Below are 25946 nucleotides of genomic sequence, written 5' to 3'. Positions count from 1 at the left end.
ATATGTTATTTTAAAAATATTTTCCAAATGAAATAGACATGATACCATGATACCATATAATAATTAATTTTATTTTCTTTTAATCAGATACTATGGGATTTTATCCTCTTGTGGAACATTTTCTTTTAAGCATTTAACCTTAATAATAGGAATGTTCATTTGTATAAACTATAGTAAATCTGAATTTTCTTCATGCAAAATAATTGGTACATTATGGTTAAGTAAATCAAACTTAAGTAGGAAGAAACCATTGGAACTCAAAGTGTGTGTGTGTGTCTGTGTGTATAGGTGTATGTATACTATACATACATAATGGTAGGAGCCTACCATTAGCTTGACTCCTAGATTTGTGTGTTCTTAAATAAAAGTAGAATTTCTTTTCAGAATAGTGCTTTTGTGTGTTTCTTTCTACAAGTGCAAAGAACACTACTGGTGACATTTCCAAACTTTGATGTTTCATTATCAACATATGATTCGATTTCCTATATTTCCTGTTATATTGAGTTTTTTTATATTATCTTTAAAATGAACAGCTACTGACTAGAATAAGAGTCTAAAAATTTTAGTAATTTAGAAAATTGGATATTAGTATTTAAAAAGTTCAGACACAAATGGAAATATGACACCAATCAGTGATGAGTTTAGCAAGCATTTATTTTTTTCTTGAAAAAATTATCCCAAAGGTGTTTGGATATTATGATTATGGCTTATGATTAATGATGTACTCTTCTAAGACTCTTAATGTTTTTCTCTTTCACCTCCTAATAATGAGTTATTGGGAAAAGTAGAGTGCTGATAGATCTAGGATGTCTTCCTGAATTTCAGTTCTAGTTCTATGGGATTAATATGAACCTAGTAAGATTTTTTGACCACTCTTCATTGATTTCTCTCATCTCTCATGAGGAGAAAATAATATCTACTTTAGAGAGTTGTAGACGAAATGAAATAAGAGATGAGGGTGTTTTAAAAGGACAAATATGTTATGAAAACAAAATATGTTTTGCAAAAGGTATCATTTAAGTTTGAATTTTTTAAGTAGTCTTTTTTTGTTAGAATTGTATCTCCACACAAGAAGTAATGTTGACTCAACTTTTTTTTTAATACCAGTATCAGATGTTCTTGGTCTACGATGTCATGGTGCCAAATAAATTTAATCAACATTTCCTTTGTTTTGATATTGTATAATTAAAAGAAAACTTGAAATAATACACTTCCTGATGCACATTAGTTCTTTTTTACAGTATATTTACCTTTGCTTTAATTCAGTTCTAAGAGAATAGTCATTTTTACAAAATAGTTGCTCTTTATTGATTTCTCACTGTCATTTAGTAAGAGGAAAGTGATTTCTTAGAAAATTTATATCCTCAAATTAATGATATCTGTTCTTAATTGAAAACACACTTAAAATATTCTCATGTAATAACTTCAAAATGGAGAAACTTACAAAATGCCAGATTTTATTTTCTAACATCTTTTATAAACTCATATTTAGTTTACCAGAATTAATTAGGGTGACATCTGGTATTGTTGGCATTTTAATTTAGCAACTACTTGGATAATTTTATTTAGACATTTAGGAGTATAGCTCTGACCAGTTTCTCCATGTAGTACTGTATGATTTTATTATTTTAATTTTTATTATTCATAAGTTCTAAAGGAGAGCAAAATAAAAAATGTGTTTGAATATTTTTAATTGCTAATGTATGACTGTAATTGTTAAAAGAAGGAGATAGTGTGATAATGTGTATTCTGTTCTAGAAAAAGAAAATAAGTCTCCAAAGATGAAATTTAATCATGAACACTAATACACTAATGACCTTTCTACTGAAGACGTACCTGGAATTTCTGGCCTAGTTTTTTTTTTTTTTCTTTTTTTCTTTTTTCTTTTGGAGTATCAAATAGCTACTGTAACCATTTTATACTGGTCATCAAATATCTTCATAAATAATATTTTAAAGCTTTTAGCACTATCATTTCAAAGCTTATTTGATGAGCTATCGAGAATGCTTGTATCCAGTTGCTCACTTGCAGACTTATCCAGTTCCGAAGTCTTCCTAGATAATCACTTCATAAGCTATGAATCCATTTCTCTATACATAATGTCTGACATAAAATATTTATGCAAACAGTTCTGGAGTATTTCCCAATTTCATATTCAAAATACTAACCATAAATAACTACTTGATGCTCTATTAATTAAAATAAACTCAATTGTGATTCACTAACAAATTTCTTTTGCTCCGAGATTGAAAGATATAAGTAATATATTTTTAATGATTTGATTGGATTACTAGATGATTTATCATGAAATAAATAGTTGTGCTAATTTTTAAGTGCTTATTTTTAGCCAAGATAGTATAAATTGAGATGTGGAAAAATGATATTCGGTCTACTAAATTGAAAAATATTATAGATTTCCATTCTTCTGTATTCATTGTTATTTCTTAATAATCACAACTGATAATTTCTCAAAATTTTATTTTTTAAGTTTATAGTTAAAAAAAGTATTTATCCTCAGTGTGACCTACTTTTACTTATAATTTTTTTAGAAGCGTTTGTTTTAATGCCTAAACCCTAATTTACTCAGATGAGATGTGGATGCCTTTTAGAGCACCCAAAGCAAAACAAATTCCCTTTAATAGCTAATAAAGTAGCTACCATATTATAGTTCCAGCAAATTAAATCTATAAAATACACATTTATTGATTAAATTAATAAATATGTGAACATTATATTCAAATGTATTGTAACTCTCTGCTATGTAAGAATTATTCTCTCATAATGGTGTGTTTCATTTAAATTCCATTACAGACTTATTGTGAAAGAATACTTATAGATAGACTTATTCTTCCTGATTTCTGTGAATATCAGCCAAGCTCATCAGGATTGAGCTGCTTTTTATTAACTTTTCTGGACTGTTGCATTTTGTTAATTTTGAAAGCTATCTCTAAAATATTGCACTATTAAAAAACAATCTAGCCTTGGGAAGACCAGAAGTGAGTAAGCATGCATTTCAGATTTTTCAGTGTCAAATAGTGCCCAGTATATAACTATACTGTTACTTCATAGATCCATTTAATGTTCACTCTCACTAATGAAAAATATTTTCTTTAAAACCTTTCAGATGATGTCCATAAATATAAGCCAGTCTGGAAAACAGTGATTAAATTAAATCAAAGAATAAACTTGGAGAGTAAAGCATGGGTTTATTCAAGTATCATACTAAAAATCCCATATGTTTATGCAGGTTGAGTATAATTGTGTTCTGTGTAATAGCTTTGATATATATGTACTTTTAATATGCATAAGTTTTTTGTAACTGCTTTTAGATATTCGATTTAATACTGTGTGCAGAATCCATTTCTGTTATAACTACAGTAAATATGGAACAAAAATTAATGAAATCAGGAAGTTCCTCGGATAGATAATATATTCAAGTGGCTTTCATGTCTTTACTGTGGTAACATTTCTGATGGTTTGAAAAATCAGCTCTGTAAATGTATGTATAGAGAGATGGAGAACTGTCTTTTTCAGAAGTGCCCACCTCTTAAATGTTAATAAACACACTTTAAATTTCTAGAAGAAAAATCATGAAAGGTTGAATAAATTATGCAGCAAATTTACACAAAATACTATCTTAAGATAATAAATGCATGCTTTTCTTAACATTTTATTATACGATACCAACCATATTAATGTAGAGACCAAGTCTAGCTTACTCAAAACATTTAAATTGAATGACTCTACTTGAGTTTATAGTAATAGAATTTCTTATTATTCATCTAGACCAGTCACTAATATACAAAGATATAATCACAGTACATTTTATAAATGTAATGCATAATCTTTTTAACATTATACCAAGGAATAGTAAAGAAGAAGACTATAGGTACAAAATTGAGTGATCTAGAATTTAAAAACTACCAATTATCAATTAACAATGGTAACAACAACTACAAAGTCTATTTTTTGTTCCTAAACACTAATATAACTCCCAAGGGAGCTTTTTAAACAGCTTGTTAATTTTCTTTAAAAACACTTTCTTGAATAAACAGTTATGATGGAATATATACTTCCAGATTTGTAAAATATACCTGTTTCTACTAATCAAAGATTTCAGCCCATCATTGCAGTCACTCAAAGCCAACATTATTGTTTTTCCTAACGTGAACTAATAGGAGTGAATCCAGTCTTCTCTGTGAATTGAAACTTAAACCATATAGCTAAGCAAAAGGGATTCCTGAGGCATTTCTTAAATGACAGTCACTGTATTTTTCAGAATTAATTTTACACCTTCTTTTTTTGATTAAACAAATGTTTTAGGCATCTTTCTCACTTTTTAATTTTTTTTAATTTCAGAATATTATGGGAGTACAAACTTTTGGTTCTGTGAATTGCTTTTATATAGAGTCAAAGTTATAAATGTGTCCATCACCTAGATGGTGTGCATCGTACCCTTTAGGTGTGAATTTACCCATCCCGTCCTCCCGCCTTCCACCTGCTTGATTTCCATTGAATTTTACTACCATATGTGCACATGAATGTTGATCAATTAGTTCCAATTTAGTACTGAGCGCATGTGGTGTTTTTCCATTATTGTGATACTTCCCTTAAAAGGATGGCCTCTAGTTTCATCCACATTGTTACAAAAGGTATTAGTTCACCACTTTTTTATGGCTGAGTAATACTCCATGGTACACATGTACCACATTTTATTAATCCACTCATGTATAGAGGGACACTTGGGTTGTTTCCACATCTTTGTGATTGTGAATTGTGCTTCTATAAACATGCAAGTGGTTTTTTTGTAAATGTCTTTTTTTCCTTTGGTTAAATACCCAGTAGTGGGATTGCTAGATCAAATGGTAGTTCTACTTTTAGTTCTTTGAGGTATCTCAATACTACTCTCCATAGAGTTTGTGCTATTAATAGTTTGCAGTGTTCCTTTCTCTCTGCATCCACGCCAGCACCTGAAGTTTTGGGACTTTTTGATAAAGGCCATTCTCACTGAAGTTAGGTGATATTGTGGTTTTGATTTGCATTTCCCTGATGAGTGGAGTCCTAACTTACAGATTTACAAGCCCCCTCTCTTCCTAGCCTCCCCCTGCAAACCGCACACACTTTTACAATACATTACTCTTTGTTTGAGAACTTTTACATCAAGGACATATTATTGACATTATTAATGTATAGTTAACTTTATATTTTGGCTAAAAAAGTAAGAATAACTATGTTTAAATAGCAACATAACTATAGGGAAAATAATTCAGAGAATCTGTGTTCCTTTTAGAGTGAACTTGGCAGATTTTCATTTGTATCTTTCTTTCATCCAGCCACGGCATACAGAAATTTAGCATATCTCTTGTTCAACCCATTTAAAAGACAAAAAGCAAAAAATCACAATCATGTGAATATAGGCCAAAATTAATGTGAAAGATCACTCATGTCATTATTGCTTTTAAAATTTGATATTTAATAAAATCACTTCTGATTTAGAGTTCTTGAATCAGCAACTCTAATAAAAACTGCTGTGATTAACTATTAAAATATTTTGTTCTATTCAATAATCTTGAGTAATTAAGGTATACAAACGTTTAATCTATTATCACATTATTCTTTCATCACAAAAGTGATAAAAATTTGACATGATTTACTATCTTTTTGATATAAATTTACATAAATCTAAGCTGAAGATGACTATTTGCTCAGCATTTGAAAACAGACAATCATTAACTGTTCATTAAAGTTTATCAATAACCAGATTTTGATTCCAAATAATAGTGATTCCTGTGATTATCATTTAGAAGATAATTTCTGACAAGTTCGGACAGTATGATTTAACAAATTATCACCAAATGTGTACATGGTATGCTGGATATAGCTAGTATTCAATAGTCTGTATATGTCAGAGTAATATCTCATTTATTCTTCCTGTTTTATATAGTAATTTCCTTTAAAATTTGGCTGGTTCTTTTTATAGAAAGGGTATCTTCAAAAATATAGATTTTTTTAAATATTTATCTTGAATTTCTTTTGAAATAGTATCTCATAAACTATTGAGTTTGGAGAAAGTTTGGACTATTTTAGAAGTTAAATTAGTATATTGACAAGAGTGGGCCTTGGAAATATCCAATGTTCTCAAAATTGTAGATTGGAGAACAGTGATGGAAACAGAGGCTTATTGTGAGAAAAAGAGCTTAGCTAAACAAGCCAGAATATACTACCAATACCAGGGATTGTAAGGCTAAGTACTGTGTAAAAATATGGGCTATCCTAGCCTCTCTGTCAACTGGGTAAGTCGTGCTAAGGTTCATTGCTAAGGAGGAATTGTTTAATTAGAAACACCCAGAGTTCTGACATGCTTTATTAGATGGTGGTTCACGAGGTATTGGAGAACAGCAGATAAAGATTTAAATACTTGATGCTGGTCTGGTTTGCTTGCTGTAGGTCACCTCCATTTTGTTGTTAATTTTGACTCTTTTTAAAAAATATGTATTGGATGTCTGATGAATTGTGAACATTGGGGCAAACTTTGAGAACATAGCCATGAAATGATATAACCATTGCTCATAAAATGCATATGGGTTTTTGCTATTTGGAGCACATTTTGTTTTAATTAATCCAGTAAATCAAATTTAATGCTTCGCCACTCATTTTATTTTCACACATGTCCAATTTTGATATTTTATATATAACTCTTTTGGAGAGAACAGGGTTGTCTAATACTTTGGTATAGAAAAAAGTCAATAAAGATTATTTTCTATGTAGGGTATTAATGGATAATTATTCAAACGAAATGGAGGAACCGGGACTGAAAATAGTCCTGTAAATAGTAATAACAATTCTCAGAGTGATGATTTAGTTGATATCTTACTGTGTTTTTTTTTCCCTAAAAATGTTAGTTTCTTTTAAATGAAAATATTTCAAATGCTTTATTTTTTTTAATTTTTGTAATTATAATTGATGAAAAATCAGATTAACATTACAAGAATTTACAAATTTAATTTTCTTATTTCACCCATTTATTACTATATTTCATTTACTGAGTTCCTTCTACATGCCAGGATCTCTTGTTGGTGATGCAAATACATCAGTGCATAAAACAGACACAGATTCTTGCCTCATGTTGCCTGAACTACAGTGGAATTATTATCCTGTGAATTGAATGACATCTGTCACCAGGAAGAGGACGAGTTTAGGGTTCAACTAACAATATTTGTAACCACACACTCCTCAGTTAATAAAGATTGAACATTTTCATTTTTTTTACAAATGAATAAAAAGAACCTGAAGATTATTATTTTGGAATTTTAAAATTTTTTCCTGTGGCTTAAATAATCAGGACGTCTTTTTAACTTTTTTGAAAAAAACATTTTACTGAAACTTTTTTGAAAGTTCCTTAAACGTATTATTGCCTTTGTCTGTAACTTTAGAAGACATACTCTTATTTATGCTTCTCAATAAAGTAAGTTCTAATTAAAAATCTCATTTCACCTTGTAGGCCTGGTTAACTGCAGGGTAAGGTATGGTCCTGTTATAAAATAAGACATTTATCGTCCATTTGATTACCAAACTTCAAAATTTCTTAACTTTATCCTATTATTGAGTGTTGTTTTTAGATTATATTAGTAAGCCTTTATTCAGAACAGTATGAATGCCCTGGCTGAACAAGTGTTATACTTTAAGTTTTTATTCAGGATTATTATTTAGAAAAAAGCATTGCAAAATTGAAACCAAGTCCACTGTCCATAAAGGCCAGGGCAAAATGTTAGTTATCTTTGTACCTGCATAGATTTTCACACAGTATGTGTTGAATACATTTTTTGAATTAACTATTTTTCTCAAATTTCCTTAAATTGACATTTACATGAGAAATTTCTTTTAATAGCAAAAAATATTTTATTCTCTTCACAAACTAGAATGCTTTTTTATTACCAGACTATACCAGGAAAGGCAAAATTATATCGCCGGCCACAGTAACAATATTAAATCTTGGTATCTGCAAACATTATTTCTACTCCATTTCTGTAAATCCTTTTAATCTATATTTTAACCTGTTTTCTGTTTCACTGTTTTGGTAATGAAAGATATTAATTGTAATACATTTTCTGAAATTGTTAAAAATTATTGATGATGCTTGTTAAAGACTAAGGAAATGGACTTTATTCAAGGGGGGCTTACTACAAAGGGAGCTTGTAAGCAGAAGACAGACATTTGGCTCAGCTTTGAGTATAATAAGGAAAAGTGAGAACTTACAGCCAAGCAGTAGGGTGGAAATCAGTGGACAGAAAATTACTAAGAGGAAACATCAGGGGTGAAGGGTGTCCTGGCTAAACTGACCTAACAGAATCCTTGGTGAAGACAGGTCATGGCGGTCAGACATCACCTGGGGGATGGTGGAAGATGAGAAACCCAATCAGATATCCAGGGGGATCATATATTGAGGATGGAGAGTCTGCTAAAACCGACTTAGCAGAATTCTTGCTAAAATTGGACAATGCAGAGATGAACAACAGAAGCCCAAAAAGTAAAGGCTTATCGGAGAAAAGAATGAAAAGGAGCCTGACTGACTAGAGATGGGTCAAGGAAAAAAATCTATAACAAAGCACTCCTCAAATTTTACTTTAAAACTAGATTTTTCATTCCAAATATACCTTCTAAACATCTTTCATTTGAACTGTATTCTTTAGTGTCTGATGACTTTCCTTATGAATTAAACTGAATACAACCTGAATCTTACAAAGATACTATGCTGTATGATCATTTATGTTGAAACATCGTGATATTTTATATTTATCAGACAACCCAGTGACTCTTGTACTTTGGGCTTTTAGGAATAATTTTCCCTATGTGCTAGACAGAATTAAGGAACACCTTCTCTTCATTTTTCTAATCAGTTCTACCATAAGGTAGTAGCATTTAACATCCTCTTTATTGGTAGGACAAGATTGTATTGACAGGATCAGGTAGGAGATTAGTTTCCTTCCCGGTATAGACTCCTCAGAGGAATACTCACCCTCATTAAGATGGAAAGACTTAAAGCTGTAATTCAGAGGCACCGTATTGCCTGATCAGCTAAAATAAATAAGGAGAAGGACTCTCTGAAACACAGGATTAGAAGAGTAAAATGACTAGAAGAATGCATTTCTAAGGTCAGCCTCAAACTGTACAATGTGATTAAAAAGAAGGAAACTCAGTTCTTTTGAGGAAAAAAGGAGGAAAAAGAGAAGTGAAAAAGTACGATAACAATGCTTTACTCACAAATTCATATAATGGCAATCCCTTGCTGGAATAAGCAGATATAATAAAACAACCTATAATGTTATTTAAAAAAAAAAGTTTCAATTCAGTGGATGTTCCAAAAAGTTACTATGTGCAAGATAGTATGTGAAGTGGCAAGGGCCATAGGGATTGCTAACAGGTAGTACCAGCCAGCAAACCTCTCTTGTAATCTGGTCATATGAACCAAGGGGTTGGAGAGGGTAACGGTAGCATATTGTCAAATTTTAGAATATTCATGAATGGAAATCTATCCAGTCTATCCTTATTTTAATAATTTCCATCCTACCTTATTCAAAAGAATATAAGGTAGTTATTAATATTCAAGGACATTTTTCTTTAACATTCAAGAGGAATTGCTAATTCACATAAGTGTGCGTCCATTTATTTTCATAGTTTAGATAAATTCACGTTGCTGTAATGCTTGGAGTTGAATGATACTGTTTTGCCTTAGGGGTTATCACTACTTTTTAATTTGCTTTTCCTTTTCTTACAAATTTGATTTACTTTTTGAAAGGTGTATTTTTTTCTTATAATTCTTAGACATATCCAGTGATAATTTGGATATCTAAATGTCAGAATGACTTTATTCCTATTTTTACATATTACTGTTTATTTCAACAGATGCACAAAGATAAAGCAATTATTTCTGTATACTCCTGGTGGAATATAGAAAGAGAAACACACAATCCTACCTTTTTATATGGAAAATGGCCCACATTGTGTAAAGTATGCAAGATTTTATATCTTGATGAATTAGTTGACATTTTTATATAATAAAATACCAAATTCCACTTTATTAGGCTGTTTTAAAATTCAATACGTTTAAGTAAACAATGTGTAGTTTAAGGAAGAATAATTTTAGGTCATTTGAAATCTAAAACTGCAAATCATTACTAAAATATTTCTGTAAATTACTAAATACTGAAATGCTTATTCTTTTATTAATCTGACTATAGACTATACACAGGTTATGAACATTCAAAAATGCAAATCCATAGGTATACGCATGTAAGATAATGAATTTCATTATCCATTTAATATATATTTTTGAATATATTCATCAAATTTAATACTTGAGTATTGACTGCTATCATAGAAAAGCGATGCTTTTAAAACTGTTTTTCTTATACCCAGGGATCTTTCCTGCCAAATTGTGTCGTAATTTTTTTTTTAGCTGTAGTCCTGAGTTTTCATACTATTGTCCCTTAAAATAATACTTGTTAGAAATGACCCTTACATACTTGTCACTATCTGCAATGTTTGAGAACATGAGGAAACTGACCTTAATTAAAATTGTATGATTGCATTTCAGGAAAATATTACAAGTCATTTCATTTCACTAAAATTGTATTATGTCTCATATTGTGAGACTTCAAGTCAGTTATATGTATCTTGAATAGTTTTTTTTTAGTAGCACTATAAAGCAATTTATAATAAGATTGAGCAATGAAAACTGATTGGATTAATCTTGTAATTTCTCTGAAGAAGAGATAGATAACTTAAATCAGTTTCATTGACCATAGTTAGACTTTTCAACCCAATAAATAACACATATAATCAGGAAAACAACAGTTTTCTGAATTTTGAGTTTACGATACATATTTTAAAAGATATTAAATTAAATCACATTTAGTTGATTTAAACTATTACCTTCACTGAAAACATTAAATTATACAAAGCAGATATTCTATGAAAACTCATAATATGTAGTTACTCAGATCACTTGCTTATAATAGCCTAAGATAATATTACTCCATTTTAATTTTTATTTCAGTTTTTATTTCTATTTCTGATATTTTCTATCTTTAATTTTTATTTTATTCAAAATGGACAACAAAAATCCTAATAAATAACTTTCGATCTGAAGTCAGTCCTAAGTAGATTGTAGTGCAGTGTAATAGGGAGAGTCTGGTACTCAGTTTGGCTGCAAGACTGCTGCCCTTGAATCCTTGCTCCTCTGCATGTTTGTTTGCCTTGAACCTCAGTATTCTAAGCAAACAAATGGGGATAACAGTGTAAGTCACATTTTGCTGCTGGGAGGTGAAATAAGAAAATATTAGTAAAATGCTTAGAATATGAAAGGACTCAATAAATGTTAATTTTGGTGTGAAGAAGAAAATGACATGTGATTTTATCATCACTGTTTTTTTTTCTCCCTGTAGAGTTGGGAGGACTGCGATCAAAGTTATGCCTAGTATATGACCTTCTGAAGGGGGAGAAACAGGCTATTCAATTTCTGTTTCTATATTATGATTCTTTAAATTCAAGAGCAACAACACAGTGTAACATGCATTGTGCTCCTCAGTTAGACTCTTTGTTGACTAGGATCTGTGTTTGACTTTCATACATAGTTTCTATCTTTAGAAACTATGAATAATAGAACATAAGTGAAAAAGTTCTTAGTTTTCCACAATTATGCATGATCATAATAGTCTCTTATCATTGTGCTCAAAGCTAATAATTAGTTAAAGATGTGCTTATATCCTTGTCTTTAAAATGTTTTAATATTAAAAATGTTTTGCCTTGATACTATCTGAACATGTCATTTATTTATTATGCTTACAATTTGGATATAAAAAACATTACCTTAAAACTCCATTTCCTCCTTTGCTTCAAGTATCAAAGCAATTGTCATCTTGAAGCTTAGCTCAGATGTAAACTTCTCTGTAGGTCTTTGTTTTTCTTTCCATACAGGAGTTTTCCTAATCTTTCCTGCCATATTATATTAATTATATCTTAATTTAGTATACTTATTTTATCAATATTATTCATTCAATCTACCAATACTGATTAGGCAATTTTATTTCAGGTATTTTGGTAACTGTTTCATTGTCATTAAGGCAGGAACAATTACTTCTCTCCCAAAGTTAATCTAACTGGGGGAAGGGAGATACTCAGGGAAATAGACCAAACATACAAACCAATGTATACAGTGCAAATGTGCTACCATACAGGAAGGAACAGGAGCATAAAGTATGACTGATAAGCCTTGAAGGGTCACAGAAGGCTTTATGGATGGAGTGACAATCTAGTCTAAAGTTTTAAGGATAGATCAAGGTAGGCGGGTGAAGAGGTCCAAGTAAAACTAATGATTCAGACAGAATTACAGAAGCAAAGATCCTGAGGAAAGAGAGAAAATGAGGGGAATTTGAGATATACAATAAGTCTGAAGCGTAGTTGATATTTGGTTGATAACGGTGATGGCATGCACACATAGGGAAGATATAGATGAAGAGTTAAGCAAGGGAAGATAATTTTATAAATTATTTTAAAGAGTTCTAATATTACCCAGAGGGGAAAGTGTGCAATGACATAATTGTGGGTAAATGAATTACATATTCAGATTTAAATTTTTAGTAAGATAATTCTGACAGTAGCGAAAAGAACAGATTCAGGAGAGCCACGTGGGTGTTTGGGAAACCAGTTATGAAGCTATTGCAGCAATCTCGTTTAGAGGTGATGGTGGTAGTGTTGGGGTACAGAATGAGCCAGTCAAGTGAAGTGGGGGTGGAGAGAGAGTGATAGATTCGATTCTTAGGAGGAAGAATGCATACAACTTTTGAATGGATTGGATATGTGGAATGAATAAGAAGGTAGGTAAAAGTAGTGTTTAGGTTTAAAGATTTGAAGAGATGGAAATATCACATGGTGAGATAAGGAAACTAGAAACAAAAAAAGTTTTCTTCCTGTTCTATAATTCTTCAAGGGAAGTCCTCAAAGACTACTTTAGTGTAATTTTTGTGGAGCATCTTAGTTTGGTTATTATAACTCTCTTTAAAAGGTTCTTATAAACAATGATTTCAAGAGATCTCCCAAATTAATTTAAATTTGGATAGGGTTGATATTCCTATGTGTTAACAAACTTTTCTTTCAGAAAAATTTATTTCTGAACAGCAGTGGAAACATATACCCAAATCAGAAGTAGAAGAAACAGAAATAATTAAAACCGAATTATTAGGTAGTAGTTACCGAGTAATATTTTTAAGTAGTTCCCTACACATAATTTAAGAAAACCTTTCCATCTTTCCATATGCTAAGATGGGTAACTATGTGCGATGATGGATATGTTAATTTGTTCCACTATAGTAACCATACTATATCATGTTTTATACCTTAAATATACACAATATAGTTTATTTCAAGTATGAGGGGTTATGAAGACCATGAGACATCCTCAACACATTTGATAAAGAAGACAATAAATATGTGGTTCTGGGTAATTACCTATTGAAAATTATAGGAGTTTAGAACAGGCCCTTAAGTGCCATCTAGGTCAATTTTATCCTACTTTTATAACACTTCGTGTATTACAAAATCATGTGTTTGAGTACAAAGAGTTGGGTTTAATTTTATGGTATATAATTTCATGATTTCATACCAGTATAAAATATGATTTAAAATACTCATGTCCTTACCGTATGCTAGACACTATTCTAGGTGCTATACAAATATTAACTCATTGAATTTTTGTAACAGACCGATGAGGTGATCTTCTACAACAGTTGAAGATTCTGAGGCACAAAAGAAGTTCAATAACTTTCCAGAGATCAAACATCTACATAGTCGGGAGAGGGGCCGGGATTTTAACACAGTCAGTGTGGCTCCAGAGTCCGATCTCTTGACCACTGTCTACACTGCCACTTGATGTTATAAACTTATTAGTTGTTGGATTTGGAGAAAATTTGACTTTGTTTTCAAAGAGCTGTTTTCCAAGTTACTAGTTAGGAAGGATGGAATAAGTTTTGTTTAAATGCTTTCAGTAACATTCTTGTTTACACTTATGTTTGGTAGTAAGAGAGCTCTACTTAGATGGTATTACTCTGAGTTCCATTGAGTTAAAAGTTATTTCCTTTCAGATTGGATATGGACTATGTACTTAAAACAGGCAGTATGTTTAAGTAATTTATTTTGCCTTTCTTTGTGAAATAAAGATAACTCTTATTGAAATTTAGAAAATATAATTTTTTGCAACAACCATGAAATTTTGCTAGTCTGAATATATATGTTCAGTAGAATAAAAATATGTGCTTAACAGAGATGAGCGATATTTATTAGTCATAGGGGAATTATACTTTACCAATACATATAACAATAATTCTAAGTTTATAAATATAATAAACTATGTTCATTTGAAGATAAATGGTAGAGTCCCAATATGAGAAAAATATGTAAAAAATGCTTATTTTTTCAGCAGATTTGAAAGTTATGAAGTTACGAGTTGAATCATTTGACAGTGCTACATTTATATATATAATTGATGGAGGTCCAAAATCCCCTAACTCCTACTCCAAAATCTTTCTATTATATTATGTTATTGCTTCTTATGATAAATTAACTTTCAAATGTCTTCACTTGTAAGACTTCCTCTGTTGTTTACGATAGAGGGCATTTCTTAATCCTCATAGTGGACCAATTTATGATTGAGGCAAATTATACAATATGTGGGTAATGTCCTTTTAATTTTGTAGTGGGTAAGACCGTGAATCTGATGATCTAGGTCACTCATTATATCATTGTTTTGAGATATTTTAGAGTTGCAAAATAATTGCTTTATATCTGTCATATAGGAATAGTTTAGGATTAAATTACAAATTATAGTGTTATAGCTAGAGAAGCCGGTTAAAACTATCAGATCTCTTTCCGAACACCAGAGAAATATGGTAACTACTGTCATTGAAATATTTTACTCAATACTGTGAATTTTGATTTTTTTCTTAAGAGATTTTGCTGACTAAAAACTCTCATAACTAAAACTTTCTCGGTCAGAATCTTTATGCTCTATAGTTCTATGTGCTATGAATAATACTATTTGAAAAGAGTGATGAGGATGGAAAGTAAAATTGAATTAAAATATTTTTAGAATTGTTTTGTGTAGCATATAGACCTTGCATCAAGAGCTCTGTATAAAGTTCCTTATACCATACCATACTGGGATTACACATCTTGTTATTTTATTTTGAGATGGTTATAATATAATGTATGCAGTTTCATAGTTTATTAATACTCTGCATTGTCTTAGTTTGTGTATATGAATTTTGCAGGTATGACTATTTATTTCATGAATAAACACAGATGCAAATTTAAATCTTCTAAACGCCCTGGAAACAATTTAATTATGATTCTGTTTAAATAATCAGCGAAGCTGTTTGTCCCTAAGAGAATAATGGAAAAAAATACTTGGGCAAATGCACCAGTCCACACTCCTGCCTGCCCCCCCCACATCTATCCGCCCATCCATCTGTCTCTTTGTCTATTATCTCTCTCTCTATCTCACTATCTAGATAGATAGGACAATATACACACACTTATTTTTATATATTTAGATATTCTTAGACCCACATTTTTATTCCAAGTTTATCTAGATTATGGAAATAACTACATGAATACCTTTAATTCATTTTTACAGCATTTATCTAAAATAATTATAAAATAAACAAATATATTTAGTATTAAAATGAGCAACAAAATTTATGAAATATTTAAACATATTAAATATTTAGGTTGACTGTGTCCAATTTTTTTTTTTTTTTTTGAGACAGAGTCTCATTCTGTTGCCCGGGGCGAGTGCCCTGACACCAGCCTAGCTCACAGCAACCTCAAATTCCTGGGCTCAAGCGATCCTCCTGCCTCAGCCTCCTGAGTAGCTGGAACTACAGGTGCTCACCACCACACCTGGCTAATTTTTTCTATTTTTAGTAGAGACAGGGGTCTCACTCTTGCTCAGGCTGGTCTTGAACTCCTGAGCTCAAGTAATACTCCTGCCTCGGCCTCCCAGAGTGCTAGGATTATAGGTATGAGCCACTGCGCCCGGCCCTAAAGGTGTCCAATTTTGTAAAACATTTAAGCAGAAAAAAAAATATTAGTTGAAACTTCTGATTCTTGCTCAGTAGGCTTTAATGATCTGCTGGAGGACATTGTCACGACAAGGCCTGTTATGACTCAGGGCCTTATTTTCCATTAATATAAAAAAAGAGCACAAAGTATAAAAGATACACACGTCTGAAAAATTTGTTTTACATCTTATTTTCTTTTACTAGCATCTAATTTAAAATTATGATATTGGATTAAAATTTAGAAAATGATCCACCTCAGCCCCTTAACTGATAGAAAAGAATCTTCCAAGGATTAACTAACTGCCTGTGTATTTTGTCTAGGTGTTGAGGGAAAGCTAAGAGAATGAAGGCTCTAAGTCCCCAGTGGAAGCATGATATGGCGGCGCAGAGCTGGTGCTGAATTGTTCTCTCTGATGGCTCTATGGGAGTGGATAGCACTGAGTCTTCATTGCTGGGTTTTAGCGGTTGCTGCTGTTTCGGATCAGCATGCCACAAGCCCCTTCGACTGGCTCCTCTCTGATAAGGGACCCTTCCACCGCTCACAGGAATACACAGATTTTGTGGACAGAAGCCGGCAGGGATTTAGCACAAGATACAAGATATACAGGTATGAAGCAAAAGGGAAAGCAATTACAGCGATATCATCCTTGAAGGTTGTATGTAAATAAGTTTCTCTAAGGGAAAGTTGCAGATGGGAAAGGGTTATTATCAGAAGGGTTATTATTTGCCATGCACCATAGCAATGTTTTCTTGCTATTTCAGAATATTTCTTGTAGATGTAATATATTGTGAAAAAAATAGATAATGGTGACCACTTGTATATCACTCCCAAATTTTAGAATGCTACACGGCCTCAAAGTAAATGCCAATGTACTAGGAGGCTGAGTTCCTCACTTTAAATAGCCACAATTTAAAAATGAATTTGCTTAAATCACTTTTCCTTGTACCTTATACCATGCCATGTTACCTTTTTTAGCCTAAATGACAATGCTATCTTCTACTTAGTCATTGAGAAGTCGAGTTACCTTATCCTTTTTTTGCCTGAAAGGTAATTGTGCATTCAGAAGCTAAAGGAAACAGCAATAAAGTAAACAAATAGCAGATAAACAGGACATGATAGCAAAGACCAAAGAAAAGGAGGAGGTTAAGATATATGACCTTTAACTTTTGTCACTCTTCTGTATTTGAAATCTAAATACGTTACACAAAAAGAGTCATATATTAAATCCAACAAATGCTGCCTGCTGTCCTGAAGTCCAGAGAATCTACTGAATAGAGGTGTGTACAAGTGGTTGCCTGAATAGATTAGATTGTATTGATCTGTGCCATAAAGAATATTTTATGTAAAGTAATCATTTCAGTTTGATTCTTAGCGATAGAAGTTTATAATTTCCAGTTACTGGTTTAGCTTTTACGTAGAGGCAAATTTTGTTTTGCATTTTTGTATGTCTGTATCTAGGTAGATACGGTTATATAAGTATTTTATTTTATGTTCTGTGTGCACCAGAGGGCACTGTGCTTCAGATCTGTATGTAGTCTTTCATACAACATTATAAGAAATTTATAAACCCTATCAGCAATGTATATTACAGAAGAGACCGAATTTCCTGAACAAGTTGCATGAAACATCACACAATTATTGCTGTGCTTTTTTTTATAAAAAAAAACAACAACAAGAAATTCCTTAGTCCAGGCATCCAAAACACTGTCACAAATCTAAAGAAAGGGCTTATTCTATTTAAAAACAAAATGAAATGAGAAATACTAAAGATTTTCTTTCTGAAATGCAGCAGAAACAGTATTTTATGATTCCTGGTTCATTCATTTTTATTTGTATTTGTTGGTTTGGCCAGGTTTTCCTCACAGATTGTGTGAGGCTACTTGAATTTAAGATTGTAAGAATGTCTTAGATTTTAGCATTCTGCAAGAGGATTTTTAACTGTCTGTCAAACCAACGGATGCCGCGGCCTGTCTCCGTAATCTATTGGCGTCCCTGTCTGGAGGTCTGAGGTGTTGTGTGTGTTACTGTTGTGGTTTGGCTTATCGGTCAGGCAGCTGTGAGTTGCAAACATAGCTTGACATGTTTTTAGAGGTTCAGGGCTGAATGAAAGACATTATTTGGATCATAATAGTGAAAGGTAATGAAAGAAAAAAAAAAAACACTTTGAGGTTTGCTTGCAAAGCTCATGCATGCTGTTTAGTTTTTATGAGAATCTCTTCCTGAAGACCTTCATTAGCTTTGTGCTCCTCATTTTTCCAATGTCTTTACCTTTGTAGCTTGAATAACATATATGGATATCAAATCTATTTATAAAAAATAGGTTATGATGTTCCCTCTTATCCCTGAGCTAGGTTGTAACTTCTTATGAAAACTTTTAAACATTTCTAAGGATCCTATGACCATTGACAGTTGCTATAAAATGAACAATATATATACTTGATTGGTATGAAGTATCTGCAGAGTGAGATCATTAATTTTTTATGTCACGTGCAGCTAAATTTTAAACAATTATGCTATATAATATTTCACTTATGTTAAAATATAAATATATAATAATAAACAATGTGATTTTACATTGATGTATACATTTCAATGCATTTGCATTTAGGAATACATATCCTTACAGATATATGTATTGGTTCTCTAATGATACTGCTATGTTAAAAAGCAAATTAAGAACATTTTAAAGTAAAGTCATATTCTACTACATCTAGGAGGAAAACTTTTATCTATGTTATCAGAGGAAAAAACAACTACTTATTAAAGGCATCTATGATACATTGAGAACTACATGATTTTACTTTCATAATAAAACATTAGGAGATGAAAGATTAGTAAAAAAAAATTGTCTACTCATTAGGGTTCCTTTAGTCTTAGTAAATTAAGATATTGCATTTGTCCAATTATTATTTTCTTAAATTTCAGAGAATGACATCTACCTATGTATCCAATATAATGGATCTAAATTCTTCCACAGGAAGTTAACCCTTATCTGTGAGAGGTTAGAAAATCTCAAAATCAGGGATTAGAATAGCTCTCTGTTTTTTTTATTGTTTATGTCTTTAATATTTATTTTCAGAAAGTAATTATTAGAGACTTTATTTTTCATACGTTTACCCTAAAATACAGAATTTGTGAATATGTAAGACACATAGAAAATTAATATTTTTTTCATATTTATGTACTTGATTTATTATTTTATAAGATCATGTAATTTCCTAAAATGATCAGCCAAATTCTACTAATACTTATTATGACTATCATAAGCACCTTCATGTGGCATATGGCATTGACATTGTTTCTGAAAGGCATTTCTTATGAATGTAAAGCATATTATGCCTGTTAAAATAATTAGGTCAAATCTCTTTCAGTTGTCTTTTTTCATTTCATTGCCTTGTCCAGCAAACATATTTGTCTTTTCATCTCAAATGTTAGAACAGCAAGATCACAACGATCAAAGATTTCTAAGATCATAAGAAGGGCACAGATTAAAAAAATCACCATCTTACTTTGAAAAAATGTTTTTGTTAACTAACAGGACTTATATTTGTATATTTAAACTAATGCGTATATGAAGTATTTTCAGGTTTTACTTCTGAAACTACATTATGACTTAAAATATGATTAACTTATGAGAACAGAGTTTAATAGAACAGGAGTTTAATAAGTTGACGGCTTGTGTTTGTGGTTATATTCTAGAAACATCCTCAGTCAGTAAGTCCACCAGTATATATATAATTTTCTTTAGGCTGTGGAAATCCTCATCCTTTAAATAAGTCACAGGAGCTCTAGACAAGGCACTCATTTTTAGTTACTCAAACTTAGATGTAGTTGTCTTGAACCACAGATATGAATTCTAAGGTCATAGGCTGGTGATTTTCAATCCCATGAAAGAAACATGTCACATATGTAAATCTTCATATACTATGACACAAAAGTCTTTTTTTCTGCCTAATGTCTATCATTCTTTGATCAACCACATGTATAAGTGAATCATGGGAAAATGGTGATTTTCTTACAATCTTTCAAAATAAAATATAGCTATGTCATATTATCACAACTTAGCTTGCTCTCTCACAGCAATTTTGCAAAGAATGGTCCAAATTTGAGTGAGAACAGGAGACAATTGAGATGGTGTGCCTTTCTGGTCTTTAAAGTCATGTTCCCTGAAAAAAAAATTGTATTTAAAAAATGACGTAGAACAGACAAGATAGCCTAGAGAAAGTTAAACAAATATATAGTCACTTAGTATATGACAGGATTATATTATATTAGTGTGTGCAAAATAGTAAACTTTTGAATAATAGTTCTTCAATATGAGTATTCGTATAAGAAAAGCAGAAATTAGATTTCTTCTTCATATAGTGTACATGAATCTATTTTATATGGAATAAGGATCTAAATAAGAAAGGAAAAATATTAAGTTTCAAGAAGAAAATAGAGGAAAACATCTTCATGATATTGAAATATTTAAGGGTTTCTTAAAACACAAGGTATGAAGCATTAAAACACAAGTATTCTTCATCAGGAATAAGACCTAGACAGGTATTTATTGATATCATAAATAATATGAAATGACAAAGATGATAGCATTTATAAAGGGCTTCTTCATTTAAAAATATATACATTTTTACAATAAAAACTATGGGGATTCTGGCTTAAGATGTATTGTAAATAGTAATTCCTGACACAATCCCTTCAACTTTTGTACTAAAATGCTATGAATTTGCAGGAAAGAAAATGAAAACTCATAACAACAAAACACTATAGTTGATACATAACTTTTTTGCCAGCATATGAGAGGCATTTTTAAATAAATAGTTATAAGATTCAGTGATTAGCAAAGCATATTTTAGTGCTTAAGATAGAGCAAGCCTAATAGCCTGGACAAAGGCGGCACGTTCCCTAAATATAGAATATAGAAGGGAGCTTGACCATCAGCTACTTACTCAGAAACCCAGAGTTAGTGCCTAGAGGAAACCTGCAGCTGTCTGTCTTTACAGCAGGATGCTGCTTTGCGATGTAGCCACAGTACAAAGGAGCTCTCTCTCGCCCACCATATTTGGTGATGGTACTATTGCCAAGAGTAGTATGGTTGGAAGGGAGTTGCCAAAAAAGGATGCCCCATGCAAGATTTGGGACATACTTATGCCAAAGATCATTTGTTGTTTAACTTAATTCTAATTTAACTCGTTGCTATGCCTTTTTATTTGCTAAATCTGGCAACCCTAGAAGGAAATACGTGAGTATTGATATTGATGATTATGTATCATTGACGAGCACTTTCAGAAGTAAATTAGGAACAGAAAGAGGGAGAGCTCTGAATGCAGTCGATGTAGTTCTCATGGACTTTTTTATTTAGATGATTAGAGAAATGAATATCAGGTTAAATTCTGCCTCAGCTATGCACTGACAATCAAACCCAAACCAGTGTACCTCAGTGCACTCTACAGCAAACTAAAGATTGAGTTGGAAACAGTTCACACTCCCTGTCTCTTAGCAAAATCTAGGTATTATTTTTTTAATCTAGGTATTATCTTTATTCACATGACATAAATAAAAAACAATAATAGCACGTTTGCACTCACAGTATGTGGCAGTGGGACTGTCACATGCAGGGAGACCATGCTTACTGGAGGAAGAAAGGAATTGATGTCTTAAAACGTCAGAACAAAAGAAATAGTTATCCTAACGATATAGTGGGAGAGATTACCTCTCCATGACCCCTCCTCCGATACACACATGAGCTAACATAATCACACATGCAGACATGGATACCGCCACAGGCTGTAGGAAATTGTGAGCTATAAAGTTCAATATTTCTGATCACAAAAGCAGAATGGGAGCATCAGAACAAATAGATAAGCATTAAAACAAAAATCACCTGTGGTTAATTCTTATATTTGCATTTGTCTTTTACAAAAGTCACTTGCAAATATTTCTTTAAAAATCATATCTAAGAATCTCTTATACTTTGTGTTCGTGTATATTCAAACAAACATAAATTTTGTAATCATTTCTCTTCCCCTCACCACACCAGCTCTTTTCTATTTCTTGTATGTTATATTGAAGAGTCTATAGTGGGAAGGAAGCTATTTATCCCAGTTGTTTGATTTACTCTAAAGCATTCCATTATTCTGTTCGTATACTTTACAGGGCAGTGATAAATTAAGGAGAGTATTATAAGTAGTGATTTTAAATGATAATCAGAATATATAAATGATCAATATTATTTGAATATATGTATTCAACAGCTATATTCATTGATCTCTAACTTTGAGATTAAACCATGTAAAAAAAATTTCAATTTTATTATTTAATTCTAATTCACAACTGGAATATACATACGAATTTATACTTCAAATATCCGACAGTTGACATTGAAAAAATCTTAGTCAGATATAATATAGAAATATTAAATAAAGAGTTTAGGATTTATAATCCACTTTCAGAAGAGACAGTTCTCAATGAGAATTGTATATAATCTCATTATTATGAATTAAAAAGATATATTTTTGTAATTATTAATGGAATTTATAAGTAATATGTTTTAGTTTAATAGTGTATTCGTGTTTTGCTATTCAAATGAAAAAAATGAACAAGACTGCTAGTTCACATAATTATTTACAGAAGAGGAAATAATAATTATGATTTTTTGGCATTTAAATAAATACTTTATCTGATTATTTTTCTCTATCTAATTCCATTTCACCAAGCTTTCCAATTCTTCACTGTCATTATCTCTGTGGTCTTCTTCCAAGTAAAATTGTCAAAATTACTGTTGTTTTCTTTTGTTATCACTGTTCTGGGGGTTTTGTATTGTTGATATGTATCTTTTTTTAATGGGCACCATTCCAAAAATTTAAAACTAGAGGGAAAAATCTGAGTAATAACACTTCTTTGGTGGTTTTGTTGGCTTTTTTTTTTTTTTTTACAATGTGGACATATATGAATGAACTTTCAGGAGAAAAAGTCATTTACATTATGAGTTTTCTCATTGTAAGTTAAAAAATGTCCTAAAATGACATTTATTATGTCCTTTCTCTTTTTATATAAAAATAAAGTAGCAATGCTAATTGCAATCTTTACAAAATTCTAGTTTTAAAAAATTAGTCATGAAATTGTTAGGGTATTCTCTTTTATTTTAATAAAATCTATGAATAAAAGTAGAAGATTAGACCCTAACTTTCAAATTGTACTTCCAAAGTTAAAGCTGAAATGTTTACTGAGTATTTATGGCTTATAATAGATGTTATTTATCCAATACCTCTAATTAGAAAATATTTATAATGAGATCATTCTTTTATAGAAGTAGCAAGTTTTATAATTTTTTGAGATTAGTCTATGAACTTTTCAATTTCCTCTTATTTTCAATAATTTTCAATCATAATTCCATAATCTGCTCAAGCATATAAGAATTATCCAGTAAAATCCATTTGGCCTAGAGAAGAGTCTTACATTAATTAATTATTAATATTTATTGTCTCTCTTACTGAAGTGATAAATGATTATACATAGATGTTCAACAAATGTTTGTTGAAATATATTTGTACAAAGGATGCACATATATTCTTAAATATCCTCTTCACATATTTCTCCACATTTCCTAGTAAACAAAGGCAATGTGAAAAGTATACTATCATAATCAACAAACAGGAAAATAATGATAAATCATTTTAGTTTAAGTGTAAAAGCTAATAACTTTGATAATAGGGAAAGGGAAAAATTGTATGATATTCAGTTCCTATTAAGAATATTGAATGTTCTGTACATATTTTGTTGATAGTCAAGATGCAGAAGGATTCCACAATATTTGAAAGTAGTTCCATAAGTTTCTGAGTTTATTGTTAAGGCACCAATACCTCAAACTACAAAGAACAAATATAAATGATTGCTTTTTGTGAGTCGGCTCCCACTTTTTAATTTCCCTTTCTTTTCCCCATAAGTGCAAGCTACTGATTCTTTTCACTTTTGAAACAGTTGAAAAGAGGCAAAGAGAATGGGCTGGCCTTTGCATATGCTTTTTATAGCAAGGATTTCCCTGGCTGCCCCCTTACATAGATATTAGCAGCTAACTGATTAAACTACCTCTCTTGTCAGACTGAAATTAGCAAAAGCTTAAGAAAAATTAGTCAAGTCTCTGTTTTGCTATGGCCTTGTGTGCTGTCTTATCTTAAAGACACACATAACTGCTTTCCCCAAACTAATAGAAAATTAGATTAAATAAACACATCCCATTAAAATGTATAAAGTACTCTCTCACAAAGTATAATCTTTCAAAACTTAACCATTACATGAAAAGTAAATTTTTAAAATACGACACTAATTTTAACACTCATAATACTCATGCTAATTATAAAAAATGGATAATAACTTTCTTTGAAATGATCTTTTTAGGAGTGACGGTTTTTTTTTATGGAAAATCAAATATTTTAAAGATTGAAAATGACTTTAAAATTCATCTACTCAAACTAATGATGTTTAACTCATGCTACCTAATTCCCATATATAATATTACTGTCAAGTGATCATTTAGCCAGTGTTTAAATGTTTCAAATGACTGGGAACTCATATCTCAAGATAACTAAATCCACATATGAATACAGATGACTGTGAGGAATGTCTTTTGTGAAGAGCCTTAATTGGTGAGTTTGTATCTACTAAGCACTCTCCCAATTCTACCTTTTCACTGTTTAATCAACAAATAGCACTCAAGCTTTACATTAATTTATTGATGTAAATTAATTATTAATGTAAATTTTATTGAATAATATTTTTGTTCTATTACATGCTCTTTCATGGCACAATTCGATTTTCCTATTGCTGAGAGCATTGAAAGTGCCCTTATCTTATTTAAAGTAATGCAAAAACATATTTGGCCCATTTGGCGGATCTGTCAAGGATTTTGTTTTCTTTAATATTATAATCCAACATATCGGTTTATTTCAAATCTACACATTTGAAAAGAATGTCTCCTATATATTCATTTGCATCACTGATAAAAATTTTAGCAAATAACAGTAAAAGTATATTCCTCAATTTAGACAGGTTCAAAACCTGTTATAAGAAATTGCAAAACCCCAAAGCTTTGAAAATAAACCATTTGTTCTTAATACATTTGGCTTTGAAACCTGCCCTGAACTGGACACATGTGAGATTATTTATAGCATTTATTTTTGTACTTAATGCAAATATTCATATGCTATATTGCAAGGATACCGATGTATTTGTTCATGGTTTGCTGCCTCAGATTCCACTGAAGTTATTACATAACGTATAATATGTATATCTTATTTCCCTCTAAAATGTCAAAAACTCTGAACTCTGAAACACATTTGACCTCAAGAGCTTCAGATAAAGCACCATGGATCCGTATTAACTTACAGGTTTTTCTTTAGCTTTTCCAGTAGGATATTATTTTTGGCTCTTTGAAATGTTCCAGCAATATTCAGGTATTTTTCAGAATACTGAGCGATCTTGTTGTTCTATTGGTCTAGCAATTCCATCTCAGGATGAAATTAAGTAAATTTCACTATTTGTTTTTGGTTTTCTTTTCTAACTTTTTTAATGTTAAAATTACAATCTAGAACACTTTTTTCCATTTTGAACTTTAAAATTATATTCTAAAAGATTTTAATTATTTTTTCATCAAAAATGTTTTCTCATCAGTATTGTACAAATCTTTATTTAGGCTGTGACCTTTTAACTTTTATACTCCATTGAAAAGTTATTTAATCTTTTTTTTTCCAGTTGATGCTTAATTTACAGAGTGAAATTACTTATTTTTGGCATTATTTGGAATGGACAGGTAAAGGCAACCCACAGTAGGG

At 31.0% G+C, this 25946-nt stretch overlaps 1 protein-coding gene across 2 annotated transcripts in view; it reads left to right on the top strand.

Annotated features, from left to right (window-relative positions):
- Window positions 1-25946, top strand: part of BRINP3 (BMP/retinoic acid inducible neural specific 3) — a 394969-nt gene that overhangs the window by 4738 nt on the left and 364285 nt on the right. The window contains exon 2 of one of the 2 annotated variants that reach the window (XM_045535963.1): window positions 16437-16722. In XM_045535963.1, the coding sequence (XP_045391919.1) occupies window positions 16487-16722 (236 nt within the window). In that variant the 5' untranslated portion in view covers window positions 16437-16486. Of the gene's footprint in view, window positions 1-16423; window positions 16723-25946 lie in introns of those variants that run through there. The other variant, XM_045535964.1, reaches the window with a different exon arrangement.

Source organism: Lemur catta, chromosome 23 (genome assembly GCF_020740605.2).
Source record: "Lemur catta isolate mLemCat1 chromosome 23, mLemCat1.pri, whole genome shotgun sequence".
Classification (NCBI taxonomy): Eukaryota; Metazoa; Chordata; class Mammalia; order Primates; family Lemuridae; genus Lemur; species Lemur catta.
This window is presented reverse-complemented; position numbering and strand designations above follow the sequence as displayed.